The following is a 22310-nucleotide window of genomic DNA, read 5'->3' as shown; positions in this document are numbered from 1 at the left end:
TGATATTATGGGTAATGCAGTTGATGCAGCTTACATGGACTTTAGTAAGGCTTTTGATAAGATGCCATTTGGAAGGCTACTCTAAAAGATAAGATCCCATGGTATGCAAGGCAAGCTGGAAAAGTGTATCCAAAATTAGCATACAAAAAGGAGTCGAAGGGTGATGGTTTTTGTGATTGAAACTCTATGACCAGTGGTGTACCACAGATTTGTTGCTGGGACCCTTGTTGCTTTTTACATGCAATAATGACTTAGATATGAATGTAGAAGGTATAACTAGTAAAATTTGCAGATTACATAAAAATTGGTAATATTGCTGATAGCTAAAAGGATGGTCTTAGGCTACAGTCTGATATTGATCAGTTGTTAAATTGGGACAAACATTGGCAGATGGAATTTATTCCTGTTAAGTGTGAAGTGATGCATTGTAGGAGTTCTAATAAATGGAAAGATATATACCATATATCATAGGTCCATAGGAAGTACTGAGTAACAAAGGCACCTTGGTGTACAAGTCCATAAATTTCTGAAGAGCTCAGCATAGGGAGACAGAGTGATGAAGAAGGCACACAGGATGCTTGCTTTCATTATCTGGGGTGTAGAGTATAGGAGTAAGGAAATCTTGTTATTACTTTTTAAAACATTAGTTAGGTCACAGATGGAATACTCTGTCAAAAGCACAACAGCACCCATATGGGAAATAGGCCCCTAGCCTTAAGACGGCAATAAGAATCAGAAGTGAAAGTCAGGATCTGACCATGGGGATTGGGCCCTTGGCTTTCAAACTTACAGAATCAGAGTTCTGAGGTTCAGCTGTAAAAGGAAGGGAACTGAAAAAGAATCACAATCACAAGGAGGCATTGACAATGGCCAAGAAAATATCTTTCTTATTGTTTTAATCAAAGCTGAGGTTTTCAGACAACATTTGTCAAAGACTGCAAAGCATTCATTGCCTGGTTTGACAAGTCATATGTTATGTTGTCTAGGATTGTGAATGAAAGGTATTTATTGATATAACAGTTTCAATATATTGGAGAAAAATAAATGCACAAATCTAGTGTGGCATCAAGATTGGACAGAATCTTATCAATCATGCAGAGACAGCTTTTAAAAATGAAAGAGTTGGACTTATAGAGCACTTGGCATGACTGGACATCACAAAATGTTTGTAGTTAATTACGTGCCTTTGAAGGTTGATGACAGGCAACTTGCAGGGAATTTGTAATGTTGATTTGTTCCTAACTCGAAGCAGTTTTGCTCGAATCTGACTGGCATCCACCTGAATGGCAACAACAGTAGCTAATTATGAGCAATTAAGTGCCCACTTGAGGGCAAATTGGTGACAGTGCTGGGATTTCCGAACATTGGGTGAGCCCCCATGCAAATTCGGAAACCCATCAGGTACCAGGAGGCAGCAGCCAGTATCAGGCTGGCATTAGTGAATGCTCCTTTAATTTTACTCCCTTCCCCTGTAGCTGCGAGCACCAGAAGGTCATTGCTGTAGGATACCTCCATCTTGAGGTGTCACCTCCTGCATTGGCAGTGCCCACTGCCCCAAGTGGGACCCTGGCCACATATATCTTTGGGCATTCTGACTGATCCTGTCAGCTGTGCAGGTCACCCACTGCCATTAATTGGAAGGGGCTCCCAGAAGAATCCTGTAAACTGTCCAGTTCCCAGAAGATCATGCAGACGGTACAACTTGGAGACCATCAGATCCAGGAGCCATATGTGGTCCCGTTTAAAAACAATACTGAGAAGATTCCATACTCTAAATCTAATGCACATAAGCAGATCGTTTGGCCCATTTATGATGCTCATGAGCTACTGGACTAACTTGGAGGCTTTTGCTGACCACTAGAGCAAGAAAGAACATGGCTGGTATAGTTTTGTAAATAACAATGACAGTGGTATTTGCTTATGAGCAGAACATACAAAGGAGCAGGCAGAGAGGGAAAGATCTGAGAGTGCTAACATTATATTTGCCTGCCTAACTGCCAACTGAACCTGCATGTCAACTTTAAGAGAACCCTGAACTAGGACTCCTAAGTTCCTTTGAGCTTCAGATTTTGAAAGCCTTTCCCCACTTAGAAAATAGTCTACGTCTCTATTCTTCCTACCAAAGTGCATAACCTCACACTTTGTCACATTGTATTCCATTTGCTACTTTTTTGCCCACTCTGTTAACTTGTCCAAGTCCTTCTGCATCCTCCCGCTTCCTCAACAGTACCTGTCCCTCCCCCTATCTTTGTGTCATCTGCAAACTTAGCAACAATGCCCTATGTTCCTCCATCGGGATCATTAAGACATAAAGTGAATAGTTGTGGTCCCAATACCAACGCCTGCTGATCTCCACTTGTCACCAGTTGCCATCCAGCAAAAGACCCCTTTATCCCCACTCTCTGCTTTCTGCCATTCGGCCTATCCTCTCACCATGCCAGTGCTTTGCCCCTAGCACCATGGGCCGTTATCTTATTGTGCAGCCTCGGTGTGGCACCTAGTCAATGGTCCTCTGGAAATCCAAATAGATCATGTCCACTGGCTCTCCTCTGTCTAATTTGCTCATTACCACCTCAAAGAATTCCAACAGATTTGCCAGGCATGATGTCCCCTTGATGAAGCTGCTCTGACTCAGCCCTATTTTACCATGCATTTCCAAGTACTCCACAATCTCATCCTTAATAATGGACTCTAAAATCTTACCTACGATCAAGATCAGGCTAACTGGCCTATAGTTTCCTGTTTTCTGCCTTCCTCCCTTCCTAAACAAGGGTGTTATGTTAGCCAATTTTCAATCCTTTGCGATCCTCCCTGACTCCAGGATTTACTAAAAGATCACCAACAATGGTTCCACAATCTCCTCAATTATCTCCTTCAGAACTTTACTCCATCTGGTCTGGGTGATTTATTCACCTTCAGACCATTGAGCTTGCCCGGCACTTTCTCCTAGTGATGGCCACAACACTCACCCCTGTCCCTGACTCTCTTGATGTTCTGACATGCTGCTGGTGTCTTCCACTTTGAAAACTGATGGAAAGCACCCAATCGGTTCCTCTGATATTTCTTTGTTCCCTATTACTACTTCTCCAGCCTCATTTTCCAGTGGTCCAATGTCACTCTTGCCTCTCCCGTACCTTTTAGATACCTAAAAAAAACTCTTGCAGTCTTCTTCCACATTGCTAGCTACATTACTGTCAAATTTCATCTTCTACCCCCTTTTTGCTCTTTTAGTTATCCTCTTCTTGTTTTTAAAAGCTTCCCAGTCCTCTGGCTTCCCACTAATCTTCACCACATTGTATGTTTTTTATTTTGCTGTTATGCTGTGCCTGATTTCCCGTGTCAGCTGTGGTTTCCGCATCTTCGCGTGAGTATGTTTCTTCTTCCTTGGAATGATTTTCTGCTGTGCCTACAAATCAAACCCAAAAACTCCAGCCATTGCTGCTGCACTATCTTCCCTTCTAGGCTCCCCTGGCCAGCTCTTCCTTCATGTCTTTATCTTTACTCAATTGTAGTACTGTTACATCTGATTCAATTTTATCCCTTTCAAACTTCAGGGTAAATTCTATCATATGGTGGTCATTGCCCCTTAGGGGTTCCTTCCCCTTTAGCTCCCTAATCAAGTCTGCCTCATTACACACCACGAAATCCAGAACTGCCTATTCCCTCATGGGCTTGACCACAAATTGCTCAAAAAAAAGTCACGTAGATGTTCCACAAATTCTGTTTCTTGGGATTCACTCCTGACTTGATTTACCCAGTCCACCAGCGTATTGAAGTCCCCCATGATTTTTGTGTCTTTCTTACATACCTTTTCCATCTCCTGATTTGATTTCTTCCCCCCATCCTGACTACTGTCAGCAGGCTTGTACACAACTCCAATCAGTGTCATTTCTCTTGTCTGGTTCCTCAACTCTACCGACACAGATTCTACATCTTCTGACTTTATATTACTTCTCGCTATCAATTTCATTTAATTTCTTATGCTCCCTCTGACCATCTGCCTGTTCTCTTGATAGGATATGTATCCTTTGATATTCAGTTCCCAGCCCTGATCCCCTTGCAGCCACATCTCTGTGATAGCCACAACATCATACCCACCAATTTCAATCTGTGCTACAAGCTCATTTACCTTGTTTTGTGTGTTGTGTGCATTTCAGTACAACACCTTCAGTCCTGCATTGACTGCCCTCCTTCTCATAGTAGTTGCTTATCTGCTGTGCCTAAAGTTGAAGTATGATTCAGGTGGAGCCCATCCCATCAGAATAGCTCCCTCCTTCCCAGTACTGATGCGAATATCACATGATTTCAAACCCATTTCTCCCAAACCAATCTTTCAGTCATGTGCTTACATCTTTAAGCTTGTTGACCCTGTGCCAATTTGCTCATGGCTCAGATAGTAATCTGGAGATTATTACCTTTTTGGCTCTGCTTTTTAATTTAGCTTCTAGTTGTTCATATTCATTCAGCAGAACCTCTTTCCTCTTTCTACCTATATTGTTGGAACCTACGTGTACCACACCAACTGGATCTTTCCCCTCCCACTCCAAGTTCCTCTGCAGCTCAGATGAGATATCCTGAATCCAGGCACCAGGCAGGCAACACAGCCTTTGGGACTCTCAATCCTGGCCACACAGAACAGTGTCTATTCCCCTGACTACACTATCCCTGATTACAACTACATTTCTCTTTTCTCCCGCCTCTTGAATGACTCCCTATGCCATGGTGCTATGGTCAGTTTGCTCATCCTCCCTACAGACTCACTCTCATCCACACAGGGAGCAATAATCTCAAACCTGTTAGACAAGCTTAAGGGTGAGTGTCCTTCAGCAGTACCTCCTGGATCCCTCTACATGCCCCGCTGGTGGTCACATCCTCCTGTTCCTGACGAGTGACCAAATTCGAGGTAGTTAATCTAACGGGTATGACTGCCTCCTGAAACACCGGCCAGGTAATTCTCCCACTTCCTGATGTGTGATGTGGAGATGCCGGTGTTGGACTAGGGTGGACAAAGTCAAAAGTCACACAACACCAGGTCATGGCATCCACCTGATGACAGAGCAGTACTCTGAAAGCCTGTGATTTTAAATAATCCTGTTGGACTATAACCTGGTGTTGTGTGGCTTTTGATTTTGGCCCTGATGTGTCACACTGTTTGAAGCTCAGATTTCAGCAAATTCTGAGCTGGAGTTCCTCAGGCAACCAACACCAACAGGACAGATGTGGTCACTGTGAACCACAATGGGGTCCACCAACTCCCACATCATGCAGATATAACACATCGCCTAACCCAGCATGTCTATTTTAATTACTTAGTTCTTAATTTTAATTTTAAAACTTTTATATTTGTCTTTTAGTTTGTAGCCTGTAAATATTTCCCCCACCTACCTTTAATCTGAAAGTAATCTATAATAGATCATCAAATTAGTAGTTATGAGCTATCAACAAACTTACAGTTTTCCTGTGATGTTTTGTGCTGGGCCCTTAATCCTGACCTTCAATTTGTCCAGTTAATAAAATAAACCTTACAAACTATGAGCCAAAAAGAAACAAGAAAAAGGCACCTCTTTTCCCCTCTGCATTGAATTCCCATGTTGCCCCCAAATTTCCCAAACTATATAGTTACTGAGGCATGTTTTACTCTGGATGTGACCTCTCCTTCCTCATCATACAAAGCTTTAATAATTACATGCTAAATATTACTATCATGTTTTATGTTGTTTTGGTTTGGTTGGCATCTGGGATTGCGTTAATTTTCACGGGTTAAAACTGTTGCCTCACTTGGTTCGAGGTAACTGTCTCGGGTAATTGTCTTCAGGTAACTGTCTGTGTGGAGTTTGCACATTCTCCCCATTCTGCGTGGGTTTCCTCTGGGCGCTTCAGTTTCCTCTCACAGTCCAAAGATGCGCAGGTTAGATGGATTGGCTGTTCTAAATTGCACATAATGTCTAGAAATGTGCAGTCTCGATAGATTAGTCATGGGAAATGCAGGGTTACAGGGACAGGGTGGACCCATTGGTCAGGGCGGAATGCTCTTTGGAGGGTCAGAGTGGACTCGATGGTCCAAACAGCCTGCTTCCACACTGTAGGGATTTTCTATGATCTATGAAATTGGAATCCTATTGGGAAATAATTTGAGGAAGCATTCATCTGGAGTAAACTTCATGAAAGGGTAGAACTACATTCGTATACAGTGTGAAGCTGTTTGGCCTGATTTCATTGCTTATAACTGTAGCATATATATCCATTTATATACACACACATATATTACATGAGTTTTTTGAGTAACAGTATCAAATGTCCAATGAACAGGAATCAGTTTCTCATTATCCATGTTTCTACATCTAAAGCAGCAATTTTATTCACGAGTGGTTTCCATAAGGCTATTATTCAAAGCTTATAAAAAAGTTTTCCATGCAGTAAATTTTAAAGAAAATCACCATATAACAAGTCACATACATAAAAATCAATCCTGATCTGTGTTGCAATAACAAATGAATTCAAATGAGTGACATGCACCTCAAGCAAAACTGTTCTAAGACAATAAGACCAGGACTAAGACATGAACCTCGTGCTAAATATACCTTGTGATCACCTTTTCTTAAACAGTCTCAGAGAGTACAGAAGTGTTAAAAATTATCTTTGCTTATGCCATCAAAGAATGAGATGTTCTTTAAAAGTTGGGCCTTAAAGATTCAATATTTCAGTCCACCACAGCCTTGAAGACAAAATCAAAAAGTTGGATCTTCAGGTGAGGATGTATTGAAGACGTGATTGGAGCTCTCTAGAACTGGATCATCAGAAGTATTTTCTTAACATTTGAACAGGATTTTCAATGAGTATGCATAGCACCAGTCCTAGAATGTGTGCCAAAACTGTATGACCTATGAAGAGGTAAAGCTAGGAAGAGGAAAGAAGAGGAAAATATTATTGGCATAAAAGTTGAATAATTAGTCATTCCTTTTGAAGAAATGACATGGACAAGTTAATGTCCATGTAGTGTGTCGATTATTAAGTTGGGAATTCATTCAGTACTGTGCCAACTCTGTCATTGTAATTTTACTGGAAGAGTAGTGAAAATCCTGATTGTAAATCCAACAATGATGAAAATGCAGCTCTGAGGATATTCATGATACAAAATATTAGAAAAAAACTACTGAAAGGAATAGCTTTTATCCAGGCATTACATAACACCGAGGGTCGTAGGTCTAGGATGATGTTTTTTTTTCAAAACTTCAAGTTTCTATAAACCTGTAACCCTGGAGTAAGTTCCTCATTCAAAATTGTACCTGTTTTAGAAACAATTTCATGTCTCTACCACCCCACAAAATGTTTATGTCAACTCAAATTTACTTAAATATCACAGTAAACAAACCAACTGTCAACCAGCACAATATGGCAGCATTTTAAAACATAATTTAAGTCAGCATTGTCTTTAAATAGTATCTCTTCATATATATGAGTGGTAACATTGAGACATTTTGATTATAACTGCAAATGGGTTCATAATAAACATTGTAAATCACAATGTCAAAACACCTGCTGTGAGTAACCTGTTTTTAAATTACTGAAAATTATTTTCAAAAATGTATAAAATAATATTCTATTTATTTTGGGGCATTATAGGTTATTCATTTTTTAAAAAAAATTTATAACATACCCAGTATGGTCTTTCCGCTGAAAGTTCCAACTTTAAGTCTGGGGACTTTTGAAGAGTTGCAGAAGATGAAGTTGCAGTAATTAGGGAAATTGCCAGCGGTGATTTCTTTACCTCAGGGGTGTAACCAGTTTAATGGGTAGTACAATGACTTTACAGCTAGTGCAAAAGACTGTGAAAAGGCAAGTTGCACTGAAAGCCATTTGAGTTGAAAACTTCCATAATCCCTTTTACCATTGATACCGATATCAGGGGGAGTTGTGCGAATCAAATCAACAATCCAGATCCAAATTTATCAGGAATTTATCATATATCCTGATAAATTTTTCTTTAATTGCTTAGAAATTAACATGTTTTAAAAATCAAAAGAATGGTCATTGTTTAAATTAATATTATTATTATACGGTCTTCATTTTATGCTCATTTACATTGGGAGGGGTGCAGGTAAACAGAATATTGCTCTCACTCAATGTCCACGCACGTTATAAACAAAATTATTGGAAACAAATAAACAAGTTGTAATTAAATACCATCTCTCACAACCTCAGGACATCTCAAGGTGTTTTGCAGTCAACAAACTACTTTTGAAATGCAGTTGTTGCTGTAATTTATGCCCAGCAAGGGCACCAATCACCAATCAGCTCAACCTGTTTTTAGTTGCAGTGATTGATGAATAATTGCTGGCCCGGGCATCAGGAAAACTGCCAATTTGTTGTCAAATAAATTTGTGAGATCTTTTACATCAACTGGGGCCTCTGCACGATGAAGAAAGCACCTCGAGCATTGCAACACCCCCTCAGTAATTACCTTCTTGCAGTGCAGCACTCCCTCAGTACTGACCCTCTGATGGTGCAGCATTTCCTCATTACTGACTCTCTTATAGTGCAGCACTCCCTCGGTACTGATCCTCCAACAGTGCGGCACTACCTCCATTCTGACCCTCTGACAGTGCGGCACTCCCTCAGCACTGACCTTCCGGCAGTGCAGTGTTCCTTCAGTACTGATCCTCTGAAATGTGGCATTCCCTTAGCACTGACCCTCATACAGTGCGGCACTCCCTCAATACTGCCCTCTGACTGTGAAGCACTCCCTCAGTACTGACCCTCCAACAGTGCGGCACTCCCTCAGCACTGGCCCTCTGACAGTGCGGCACTCCCTCAGCACTGACCCACTGACAGTGCGGCGCTCCCTCAGCACTGACCCTCCGACAGTGCGGCACTCCCTCAGCACTGACCCTCTGACAGTGCGGCACTCCCTCAGCACTGACCCTCTGACAGTGCGGCACTCCCTCAGCACTGACCCTCCAACAGTGCGGCACTCCCTCAGCACTGACCCTCTGACAGTGCGGCACTCCCTCAGTACTATACAAGTACCAGTCTAGATCTTGTGCTCAAGTCTCTGGAATGGAGCTTGAAGCCAAAACTTTCTGATTCTGTGGCAAAATTACTGACACAATGTCAGGCTGAAACATTAGTTGTGGGTTCGAGGACATGAATTTTTTTCTCTTGTTCCCTAAATTTTCCTTTTTGGTTCAATGAATCCTATCTTACAAGGGCAGCTCACTCTCAGCCCAGTACAGGTGCCAGGACTCCGTGAATGAAAACCCACCCACTCATACCAATCATTGAGGCACATAGTTAATTCCTTGACTTTGTCTGCTGTATCCCATTTTGTCTGTGGCTCAGGTTGTAATCCAGAGTTTATTGCCTTGGAGGTTCTCCATAGAACACCTGCAGTGTAGAAACAGGCCATTCGGCCCAAAGGGTCCACACCAACCAAGCCTCCGAACAGCAGCCCACCCAGACCCATCCCCATCCCCCTACCCTATCCGTGCATTTCCTTTGGCTAACACACCTAGCCTGCACATCTCTGAACACTATGGGCAATTTAGCATGACCAATCTACCTAACCTGCGCACCTTTGGACTGTGGGAGGAAACTAGGGCACCCAACTGGAACCAACACAGACACGGGAAGAATGTGCAAACTCCACACAGACAGTCACTCAAGGGTGGAATCTAACCCAGGTCCATGGTGCTTGAGAGACAGCAGTGCTAACCACTGAGCCACCATGCTGCCCTTTCTAATTTAGCTCCTAATTGTTCACTTCACCAAAACCTCCTTCCTACTTCTATTAATGTCATTGGTACCAACATGGACAATAACTATTGGGTCCTTCCCTTCCTCTCTTCAAATTCTTCTCCAGCCCCAAAGAAATAGGTATCCTTAACTCTGGCACTGACTAAGCAACGCAGCCTTCATGACTCCCTCTCAAGACAGGTGGAAACAATAATTATCCCCTAATTATATTTGCCATGTTTATACTGTCTCCTACCACAATGATATTCCTATTTCATTCCCTCTACTTAAATGGTTCCCTCTGTCAAGATGCCATGATCAGCAAGCTTAACCTCACTGCAGTTCCCCCTCTCATCCATACAGCTTACAAGAATCATTTAACTAATATTCTTGAGTAGATTTGTAGCTCGGGTTGTGGATGTCGTGGTTGGTTCACTTGCTGAGCTGGTTCATTAGCTTGCAGACATTTCACTACCCTGCTGGGTAACATTATCAGTGCAGCCTCCGATAAAGCGTTGTTGTATTTTCCCACTTCCAATTTAAATTCCGGGGTCTGTTGCAGTTGATTACCTCATTTCTGGTTTTTCTTTGCAGTGTTGTGTGTATAGGGTCTAATTCTATGTGTTTATTGATAGCCTTCTTGGTGGAGAACCAGGCCTCTAGGAATTCCCATGCTTGTCTCTGTTTGGCTTGTCCTCGGATCCTGAAGTCCCAATTGAACTGGTGGTCCTTCTTGCCTGTATGTATGGAGATGAGTGACTATTGGTCTTGTCTTTTGGTTGCTAGCTGGTATTCACGTATTTACGTAGCCAGTTTCCTTCCTGTCTGTCCAAGGTAACATTTGTCGCAGTCCTTGCATGAAATCTTGTACATTACGTTGGTTCTGTCCATAGTGGGTAAAGGGTCTTTGGTTCTTGTTAGCAGGTGGCATAGGTTGATATAGGTTTGTGTGCCACTCTGATGCCCAGTGGCCTAGGAGTCTTGTGGTCAGTTCAGATATGTTCTTGATGTATGGTAATGTGACAAGTGTGTTGAGGCGTGCTGTATCTTCCTGTTGTTGTTTAACAGTTTGACAGTTGCAGAGTTCAAGTCTCCTCAATACTAACCCTTATATCTGCCTCACTTGCAGTCACACTTTCCTGTCCCTGATCACAGACCAATTTTGAATTACCCAGTCTGAGGGGTAGGATTGCCCTCTGGAGAGAAGTGTCCAGGTCACTTTTCCCTTCTCTGATGCAGCACCATGATTGCAGCTCAGACTCCAGCTCAAATCAGATCCAAAGTTCCTCAAGCTCAAAACACTTACAGATGTATTCACTCTGGATCACATTGGTGTCCAGCAGCTTCCACATACTGCAATAGCAACACATCATCCATCCTACCATCACTATAGGATTTGAGTTAACTTATAGTGCAGCGAGGGAAAGGGCTCAGACCCAAACCCAGAAACAAGCTGCTGGCACTGCTCCTTCTCTTTATTGGGTGCAATGGTCTGTTTGGGTAGGCAGAGTGGCTTCAAAAAGATGTGATGGTAGGATGGATGATGTGCTGCTACTGCAGTATGTGGAAACTGCTGGACACCAATGTGATCCAGACCAAATACATCTGGCTTCAAAAACACATGTGTCAGCTGCAAACTTTCAGTAAGAGCATCTCGAACATTACTAGATTTCAAGATTGTTGCGGAGTATCAGCAAAGTATGTGGCCTCTTGAGCCCAGGAGCCCAAAGATCATCTACTCTACCAGCTTTTATCTTTGCCTTTTTATCTGCTTATTTTTAACATTAACCTTACTTACCTTTTGTGGCAAGTTCGGATGGCATCAAGGTGTCCAGCACATCGGAGGCAGTTATTTTTAAGAAAAAGAAAAGAAAGACATTGGAGACCTAAACAGAAACTGAAGACCTTACGTTTACTTTAAAGGTTAGAAATGTTCACCAGTCCTATTCAGCTATCAGCTTCTTTCCCTGCACATGGTTCATGCTGTGGTTTGTGACCTCATTCCATTACTAGTCTCATTACACATCGGCATCTCAATCCACACCTTTTCAAATCTCCCATTCACCCTTCACTCTGAAGAGTTTACTTCTTCCAGAAAACCCTTGTTAAAGTATCTTTATCTCCCTTTGCACTATATTTCCACTTTGAACCAAATTTCCAACAATACATGCATTATACTCACCCAGCCTTTGTCTTGTTCTGCTGCAGGCTCACAATGACTATGCTTGGATATTCCTAGAATTAAATGAAGGGAAATTCTGGGATTACTCACCATGTTGATGTCTGTGTAATGAAGGAGCGTCTCCTGCAGCCCATTATACAATTCTATGACAGCAGGATGTATTAGAAAACAGGCATAACTGAGATTGGCTAGTGGGATCCATAACTTGCTGGATAGCAAACTTTGAATAAAACCTAAGGGGAAAATTAATAAAAATTTCAATTAGAACGTTGTATAGAATTTAGCCCAGGGTTTCAATGAATTGTAGACTACCAATTACACACACTGATTTTCATCCCTTATTGAACAATGTAATTTATTTCCAAATTGAATTAAAGTTGTCACTTGCAGAGGACTAGAGACCTGCTCTCATTAGAGATAAACAACTGGTGGTGGTTTAACCTGAGGGTCATCACACCTCAGACGAGGGGCAAGGTTGAGCAGGAGAGTCCTTCTGGGTGACCTTAGCTGGGTTGCAGGAATTGTACCCACGCTGTTGACATCACTCTGCATTGCAAGCCAGCTGTCCAGCCAACTGAGTTAACCAAACCCTTCCCAGCTTGAAGGTATTCTGAATGATTGAAGATAAATAAGAACCATATGAAGTCGGAGCAAGAATAGGTCATTTGGCTCCTCAAACTGACTTTGCTATTCAATAATATCATGCCTGATCTGATTATGGCCTCAATTCCACTTCCCACCTACCTCGGCTACTCAATCAATCAATCATAGAACCCTACAGTGTGGAAACAGGTCCTTCAGACTGACAAGTCCACACCAACCCTCAGAGCATCCCACCCAGATCCATCCCCCTATAAACCCACCTAATCTACACATCCCTGAACACTACGGGCAATTTAGCATGGCCAATACACCTAGTCTGCACATTTTTGAACTGTGGGCGGAAACCGGAGCATTTGGAGGAAACCCACGCAGACACGGGGAGAATGTGCAAACTCCACACAGACAGTCACCTGAGGGTGGAATCGAACCCAGGTCCCTGAAGCAGCAGTGCTAACCACTGAGCCACCGTGCTGCCAACTATTGACTCCCTTGTTAGTCAAGGCAAGATGAGATTGGAGTTAACTTTGCAGAATGTTTGACAAAATAAGGTCCCAAGTCTTTTTTTTTTCATTTCTTCTACCTTAGATTTTCTTCCCTCTTCTCCTGTTATGCTGACTCTTCTTGAAACACAATTTTGTAGCGTCATTAGCCCTCTGCTACCTGAGGCAGAACATGTTGGTCTTCTATTCTTTGTGGGAATGTCCAATTCTATTGTCTATTTTCCAGCTGATGTCACTGGTTGGCAATCAGAAGCAGAAGCACTTGTTAATATTGTTTCCTTTCACATGGTGTGAACCGTGGTCCTCAGCTGCCTTGAGGCAATTGCTTTTGCCAACACCAGGAATTCCAAAAGCAAGATTCACTGAGGGTGCTTGGAACTGACCTCATTTCCCTTGGCGGTGCCTCTAGTCTTGCAGATTTCATAGAATGATAGAATCTCTACAGTGTAGTAGCAGGCCATTCAGCCCATCGAGTCCATGCCAACCCTCTGAAGAGCATCCCACCCTGACCCAGACCACTATGCTATCCCTGTAATTCCACACCTACCATGGTGAATTCACCCAACCTACAGATCCCTGGACATTACAGACAATTTAGCATAGCCAATCCACCTAACCTGCACATCTTTAGATTGTGGGAGGAAACCGGAGCACCCGAAGGAAAGCCATACAGATATGGGGAGATTGTGCAAACTCCACACTTCCAGTCACCCAAGGCTGGAATTGAACCCAGGTCCCTGGTGCTGTGAAGCAGTAGTACTAACCACTGAGCCACCATGCCACCCCTGTGCGTTAATCTTGATTGACTACCTAATAGCCCTTTTACTCCTTTATGGGGGTTATCCACTTCCTTTTAAAATGAGAGTGTCCTTTAATTCTACAGCCTTTGACAAAGGGAACTATGCTTTCAGTGGTATGAACTCTTCATATCCATCTTAATGGTTCCCTCCTTTGAATAAATAAGAATCCAGCCATCCAGACTGAAGATATTCATGTGATAAAAGTACATAACATATTATCATCATCTTCAGAATTTGTATTTTGTGCATGTGCCATGCATGAAGAAGAAATGAAGCCAAAATTTGTCCCAAGTTGAATACTCATTTTGTATCTATGGTCATTTTAATACAGTTCTCTTTGATAAGATGCAAGAATTGCAAGTTGACAATTAATTGCTCTTTCGCCTCTCTCTCTCTCTCTCGTGCTTCTATCTTAAATTCATTTATTTTACTATGGTTATTGCTCATCTGCGCTTTCCTTTCATGTTGCACCTAAATTTCAAATGTGTCACTCCAAGAACTCTTCCTCCTTCTCTTACTGCCATTGAAGACTTTGGTTTAAGTCTTTCTAAGGGTTTCAGAATGATTCAACTTCCATTTTTCAGCCTCCCTTTTTTTTTAACAAGTTACAGACATTCAAATTTTAACATCCCTATTTCTCAATTTGCTACTTTATTCCTCCTCATCTTTTTAGCTTTGCTGTTCTCCTATGCTAGAGGTTTTGACTGTTCACCTTGATTATTCATTGCAGTTTGTTTAAGAATTACAAATAAATAATACAGCTAAAAAAACTTGGAAAACAATTAAATATTTACAAGTAGTTTGATTGCACAGAACTTGAGGGCTACTGAAAAACACATATTGTTAAAGCTTTTTAACTTTTAACTTTTTAACAGGACATTTCACAAGAATACAAATTCATAGGCAAACCAACATTGGTAGCGCAAGAGAGGAGAGTGCTGATTGGTCGGCAAGTGGACTCTGATTGATAGAGGTATTGCCATGAAGAATTTCAACGTTTTCAAAAATGTTTTGCTGATGGGTCCCAGAATGCAGTCTTGGAAATTCAATGGAATGCATTCTCATTGGAAGAAATCAAACCAAAAAAAAAATCACATGTTCCAGGGCTAACTCTTCGAAAATGAGAATTGGAAATGCCTACATAGGAGACAAAGTTGTAATGAGATTTGGTGACTCGTTACCAGTAATGTTCAGGTAGATTCAGCTTTGGCTGTATCAACCATTTAAACTCCAATCTGTGGGGTGTTAGACCACAATATGTCTGCCATTCAATAATTGCCTCCTGTTAATCCCAATTGTTTAGTCTGAGATTTATATACATCCACATACAGACATAGTAAATAATCTTACTTTTCTAACATTGTGTAGTAAAGTTTGGTTTGTTCAAAACTGTGAAATCTCATATTTTCATTCTCTAAGTGCCTTTGATTTCCCTTTGTGCACTTTAACCAGAGAAAAATATTAGTCCCTGACAGGATTGTAGCATAAAAGTAAAAGTCTCACCTGTGAGAGTGATTTAAGGGATTACTGCACCTATTTGTTTCTGCATTACTCATGTTCCTGCAAGTGACAAGCTACTAGAATTCCTCACCTGCACTGTGGTAGTCCTAATTTGCACACATCTTAGTGAAGTAGAAAAAAACCCAACTAAAACGGGCCCACTCATTAATGAAGTAATCCTGTCATTTTATTAAAGCCTTTGCACTACACAGTCAGTTTATGGAGTACACACAAGTTCCATTCTTTACCATCGCAAAGAGTCCAAAACAGGGTGTGACTTTAAAGCTGACAATAAAGGCTGTGGGCATTCAGTAGAAGTTTACATAGAAGTGGAATGCATCAGACATTGGCTGGTTTCTAGGTATAATCTGATTGTGACAGGTACCACATTTGTACACATTGCTTAGCTCCCATTTAAGAACAGATGAGAAATTGTTTTCCCTAATAGGTCAGTTGATTAGCATATTTCTTATTGATTCATGTTTCTTTTTTAAAAATGCATTAAAACCATATTTTCTGAGAGAAAAAAATATGAATACAACAACTTCACATAAAATTATTCTGGTTTAAAACTGTTTTCTAACCTTTCACTGTCCTGATGATGGCTGTCAGTGCATAGCTCACTACTGATAGTTAGAGATTCTCTGTAGTGAAACATAGCATAGCTGCCACAATTGTAAACTCTATCAATTAGAATAGATTGATTTCAGATTCTGGTATAAACTGTGTAGCCTGACAGGATTTATGGAAGATTGTGTTAATTCACCGCCTTCCTAGAATCTACATGATATAAACTTTAGGGTAGAAAGACAGGTGCAATTGGTTCTGTTACTATATTTCTACCTGGTATGAAGACAATCCAGAAGACTATGAGGTTTAACGTTTGGTTTTGGAAGGTCACAGCCAAGATGGGAAGAGATAACCCTCAGCATGTCTGAACTAGGAAAATGGAAATCCCTAACGTTACTGCTCTTGATTGTGATTCAGTAACTCTTAGAAAGCTGTGTTACAACCCACAAGGGTTGATCAATTGGATAGGCACAATTATCAGTCCAAACCCACAGAGCTAGCTGCAATTAAAAATGGCCTCAGTCTTTGCAGTTTTTAGATGGAGGAGATTGTAGCTCATCCGAGATTGGATATCAGTCAATCAATGTGGTTTTAAACACCCTTCATGTCGATACCCTATCATCACATTGTAACTTCCTTCTAAACACACCTCCCTGAACTCTGTTTTTAATACACTGAGCCTGCGCTTGAAAATTCCTTCCTTAAAACCCTTGTGCTTTTACAACTTGCCTCAAAAATTTCAGAAAAATTTTAATTATTTCTTCTCATCTACTCAGCTTTGACTCTGAAATATTTCTTTCAGATATATTTTGCAGTGAAGTGCTATATCAACGCAATCTGTCCTCAATTCTGTTTGCAACTCAATATAATTGCCAGGAGGTGTATCAGTATCATTCAGATGGACTCACTCTTGTTCCTTTGGAGTTAAGGTCTCTGCCAGATTGCCTTGCAGGGAGTCACAGATGTTGTCGAGTGAATCAAAACAGAAAATCTGAATGCATCTTTGAAAAGCCTAGTGTGGGATTCGACAATTGTAAAATTTTCCAAGGGCTGTTTGAAATTCACAGCTACTAAAGAACTATACCTGCATATCCTTCTTCACATGCAAGTATGATCCACCCAACTGCAGCAGCCCATACAGATCTGTGAAGTGCCTGGTACAGCACAGGAAGGACAGAGTAGTATTCAATTGAGCCATCTAGTGCATATCCAAATGCTATCACAGCAGTCATTGTGGCCAGACAGCACAGCCAACCAGCAAGAACAGAAGCCTGGAAAAGAAAGTATTTCACTGTTGTTAATAAGCAGTAATGATAATTTCCATTGAACATAAATCAACACGCGGTGGAACGTTACACAGAAGAAGGATGAGCCTTTATGAGAGTATTAGAGCAGATTGCTGAAGGTTTGATCACAAGGAAGATTTCAGGAAAGCGCATAGGGAGGTTGTGAGACGGAAAGGTTTAAGGAAGAGCTCCAGAAGTCACTGAAACAGTTGAAGATTCTGGTGCTATTGCAGGAGCAGGGGGAGAAGGCTTACACAGAAAACCAGATTTGAGGATCCAAGTGTACAGGCGGGGTACGTTCAACTGGAAAATGTTGCCAGGGCAGAGATAGGCTATTCTACAAATGAGGTCTTCAAATATAATATATTGTGCAATGGAGCTTTCATAGGTCAGAGAGGATGTTAATAATTGCTAAAATGGGTGCTGTGTTTAAGCATAAGGAGTCATGAATGGTGACTATCAGGATTCTAAATGGATGTTGCTACCTAACCTCTGACTTACATTAGTAGCTTGGGACGCCTGCCATGCTGGACCATTTTTGCCCACTTTGATTTCTGTAATTTTCTCTTTCAAGAGAATGAGTAGGTGTTTGACCATGCAATGGCAAATTTGTTGGCAATACAGGAAAGGCAATGGTGGTTTGTGGTGAAAGTTAAGGAGACAAGGAAGGATAGCATTCCAAGATAATGATCACAGAGACTAGTGTTGGTGACTTTAGCAATTTGATGCTGTGACCACGGTGGAAACTAAATGGATATACATGAACTATGGGAGTAGTGTGTAACATTTGGAACTGAGTAGAGGTCAGAGGAGCAATGACCAAAGAAATATCGATAAAATAACAAATATATAGGAAAGTGAACAAAATTGAAGAGTTACATCCTGTCCAGTGACATTTTTAATTTTAAAATGATCCACGCATATCATCAAATTAGTGAGTTAGCTGTTATATGCCTACGTACTTTTTTTAGGCAGAACAGCAATATCCAGGCAGCAAACTTACTGCTTGCAATTTTTATTGATATTTAGAGGATTTACCGCAGGATGCCATAGCACATTAAGTTACTGGAACCCTATTTTGTAAATGAAAGAAGGAGGATTAGAGTATTGCGCCAAACCCTGAGACTGCATTCTCAAAACTGCTAGTCTACGTGGATTGTGTACATCATATAATCAGAAAGCTTTAGAATATAAACAGAAAGAACTGCAGACGTTGTAAATCAGAAACAAAAACAGAAGTTGCTGGAAAAGCTCAGCAGGTCTGGCAGCATCTGTGAAGAGAAATCAGAGTTAACGTTTCAGGTCAAGTGACCCTTCCTAAGAACTCAAGAGTTTTAATTTCTCTCCAAAATCAAAACTCTTGAGTTCTTAGAAAGGGTCACTTGACCTGAAACGTTAGCTCTGATTTCTCTCCACAGATACTGCCGGACCTGCTAAGCTTTTCCAGCAATTTCTGTTTTTGTCTAAGCTTTAAAATATATCCAATTACAGGTCAGCTTTACGTGATTTGCTTACAAAGAATATTCCAATTCTTTACAAACAGATATATGCTTTCAGTTCATTACCACCACACAAACACAACATTAATGTCAATTCCTAATGTTTTTCACCTCATTTGTCTTAAACTAAGTACCTTGGTTTTCAGCAAAGATGTTTCTCTGTGATGCAATAAAATGCCCAACATAATTCCAATTAAAAATGGACCATAACGGCAATAAGGCTTTGTGTAGTATTGTGCATTGTACACCTCATGTGTAAGCAGCCTGAAGACAAATATAAAGTCATATTTAGTAAGAAAAGCTGAATGAATATTAAAACAATGTTGTCGAATTAATTCATGATGGGAACATCCAGACTCGTTTTGTTCAAACTTTTAACATCATCATGTATGCATGGCTTCAAGATTGATCCTGTGTCCACTTGTCACACTATTATAGTTTACATTGATGTCATTTCCAAGATTTACACCTTCCATAAAATTTTATTTCTTATTCACTCTGTGAAATGATTTCTCAGCCATCTCCTTTCAGGACTAAATAAATGGCCAAGGCTTCTCCAGCCACTCTTCACACTTCGAGTTTATGATACAAGGAATTAGTGGCATAGATCTCCTTTGAATCCCATCAGAGGCTTAGTTCTCTCTCTCTCTCCCCGCGCCCCCCACCCCCACCACCGCCCCCCAACCCCACTCTCATTCTCTCACCATTATAACCAGAACTGGATACAGCAATAAAGAGGAGCTTTTACAGAATGTTTTAAGATCTAAATTCTGGTGCAACATTAGTGGGACCCCTAGAGAAATAGTTATATTCTGAGACTTTTGATATTCCTCCTGTCATAGGATGTCACCTCCAGGGGTTGCCCTCTTTCCCACCTTACGTGGTCATTCAGTAGCCCCACCATTCCCACCCTTCATCCTGTCTTCAGGAAAATGGCAGAGAGCAGGATGGTGCCTCGGAACTGGCTGACAAGTGACACAAGTTTCTACACCTGCCCATCCCTATCAGGGCTTAAAAATTCAGCTCATTTGAATAAACTGGACAGCAAAAGCTCATACATGAGGTATATATCATGTGACTCCAAAATATCCTCAAAAGACAGTGGTAGCAGAGTTTGGAAAACCTTTTAGCAATGAGTAAGATAGATTCTTGATTACCAAGGGGTGAAAGGTTATTTGTGGGAGATGGAAGCGTGACGTAATCAGATCAACCATGATCATTTGAATGTGGAGCAGGTTTGAGGGGCAGAATGGTCTTTGCCTGTTCTTAATTTGTAGGATTGTTTATTCATTTAACCCTGCCCTATGTTGACTGTGGCTTGAGATTATTTCCTGGAAATGGTCGTTGGTGATCTGAGTGGTTAAATGCATTTGTATGATGTTCATCCTTCTGCTACTTTGTTGGACACGTTAGCCAGGAATTATCTCAGATCCTGTCCTACTTCCCAGTGGTGACAGCAGAGCAGGAGCAGCTCTGAATAAATTTTAAAATAGCTTAAGAAACAAACAGAATATCACTTTGATTAGCAAATGGAGGAATGTCATATCATTTCATCAAACATTTAATCCTTCAATGTTTTGACAGTAATATCTAGGTGTATATCTGTCCAGAATTAACTCTTAGGCCTATAATAGTACATTAGATTCTACACTTACCTGGAATCAAAGTGAAGTCCTATTGGCAGTTTGAAGAACCAGGAGATCAAAGCAGTGACAATGAAACAAGTCAACAACAGAAATCCTGCAAGGGCAATCATTAACAACCTATTCCTGGACACAGACAGAAAAGTTAATATGTCTGATCTTCAGCATAAGAGGATCCTACTCAACTTGGTGAGCAATGGTAAAGACAGTTATTTTCCATCACCGATTGACACCATGAAGAAATTCTTTCTAGGTCAAATCACACAAATTCTAATCAAGTGAACAAAGATAATTTTCCCAGACCCTCCCGCTGCATCAGCATCAAAACCCTCAGCCCGATTTCCAGCCAATCGCCCAATATTTTATCACCATTTGATTATTCCTGTGACCTCTTGGAGTTTGTAAAGAAATTTCACAGAGTAATTTAACATTAGCACCAAGGATTACTCGAGAAAGACTTGTTCATGAAAACGTATTTCAGAAATTTACAACAGAACTAATTGTGGCAAATCTTGTGCTCTCCCCCATCTTGACCATTTAAGCAGGCATGAAGATGCGTGAGTGGGATCCCATTGCCTTCATGGATGACCTCCTAATGCCAATTTTAGGTGAACATTTAATGCCTTGAGGGCCTCATTCTCCCATTTTGGTATTAAACCAGCTGTAGGAAGGTCTCACAACACAGGGAATAGAACAAACATCTGCTGTGCTGCTTGAGAGCGTCCAAGGAGATGAGAGGGCTCAAAGGCAAAGGACCCAACATTAGGAAGAGTGTATACAGTCCCAAGGGAGGCACAGAACTGGCATGCCAAGTCCTGAGTGGTGCACATTGGAGTAGGGCATCCTAAAAATAGGTGGCAGGAAAGATGCATTGACCAACTCTCAAACCAACAACCAAGACCTCCACTGTCTCATGAGGTTTCTGCAGTTCTGTTTCCTATCTTTTACTGTTTTGTTTCTTTAATCTGTGTCCATATTTGTTAGAAAATCGACCCAAGAGCCATGGCTCCTGGGTTTTTAGAATCGCCACAATGTGGAAGCAGGCCATTGGCCCATCGAGTCCATACCGATCCCCGAACAGCATCACACCCTGTAACCCTGCATTTTCCATGACTAACTCACCCAGCCTGCACATCCCTGGACCCTATGGGCAATTCAGCATGGCCAATGCACCTACCTCCACATCTTTGGGCTTGCAAAGGAAACCGGAGCCCCTGGAGGAAACCCACACAGACAGGGGGAGAAAGTACGAACTCCACACAGACGCCCGAGGGTGGAATCAAACCCAGGCCCCTGGTGCTGTGAGTCAGCAGTGCTAACCACTGAGCCACCGTGCCACCTCTAAGTAGCTACATATAATAACTTTGCCCATCCCCTGAATAGACAGTCTATGAGCACTCCTTATGTGTGATTTGTTTTGCCTCCCCCTGACAAGTTATCTCTATAGGCTTAAACTGATCCAGAGATCGCCAACATTAAGTAAATAGAGCCCTGGAAAGTAACTGAGATCAACACTCCAGTATCTGATTTGGTGCTCAAAATCCATCAACTTAGAGGTGTGCAATCAGGAAATCAGGGAGCAAAATGTAACAACCACTGAGCATTCAATTTTTTTTCTTAATAACAGAAACAGCATACCACTCAATAATAAAACTTACCTGTACAGTAGAAAGATGAAAAGCGGTGTTGTGATGTAGAACTGGAAGTCATTTGCAAGATACCATGTCCAACCCATGCACTGCAAACATATTTTTTTATTGGTAAATTATGTCATGTTAAATCTGCAATGGTTTCTTTAATTTCACAGAATGTCCTAGCCAAAAAATCCTCCATCATATTTGGAGTGGAATTTGAGCACAGTGAAGAATTAAAGTTGGGGACTAAAATGTCCAAGTCTCTAGCCCAAGGTAGCCAGCAACAAAGATATCAGAGGAAACTTTCTGCTCCTCTCATATAACAATTTGAGGCTATCTCTCTGGGCGCTTCCAGAAAATC

At 41.3% G+C, this 22310-nt stretch overlaps 1 protein-coding gene across 1 annotated transcript; it reads right to left on the bottom strand.

Annotated features, from left to right (window-relative positions):
- Positions 1–786: 786 nt before the first annotated feature.
- On the bottom strand, positions 787–22002 carry oacyl (O-acyltransferase like). The gene is made up of 7 exons (XM_048604295.1): positions 21974–22002; positions 20328–20441; positions 18807–18936; positions 16972–17158; positions 12005–12147; positions 1181–1279; positions 787–813 (listed from the first exon to the last, which is right to left on the bottom strand). The coding sequence occupies exons 2-7, from the start codon at positions 20426–20428 to the stop codon at positions 787–789; spliced, it is 687 nt and encodes a 228-aa protein (XP_048460252.1). The 5' UTR covers positions 20429–20441; positions 21974–22002.
- Between the last annotated feature and the right edge of the window lie 308 nt (positions 22003–22310).

Source organism: Rhincodon typus, chromosome 1 (assembly GCF_021869965.1).
Source record: "Rhincodon typus isolate 14 chromosome 1, sRhiTyp1.1, whole genome shotgun sequence".
NCBI classification, from domain to species: domain Eukaryota; kingdom Metazoa; phylum Chordata; class Chondrichthyes; order Orectolobiformes; family Rhincodontidae; genus Rhincodon; species Rhincodon typus.
The sequence above is the reverse complement of the archived record's forward strand: the minus strand, read 5'-3'. Positions and strand labels throughout refer to the sequence as shown.

Coding starts and splice junctions, on each gene's coding strand:
- oacyl (XM_048604295.1), bottom strand. CDS start 20,428: ATGATTGCCCTTGCAGGATTTCTGTTGTTGACTTGTTTCATTGTCACT. Junction 17,159..18,806: donor CATCTTTGCTGAAAACCAAG/GTACTTAGTTTA, acceptor TTTCTTTTCCAG/GCTTCTGTTCTTGCTGGTTG. Junction 814..1,180: donor TCATCAACCTTCAAAGGCAC/GTAATTAACTAC, acceptor TTCCTTTTACAG/CTGAACCTCAGAACTCTGAT.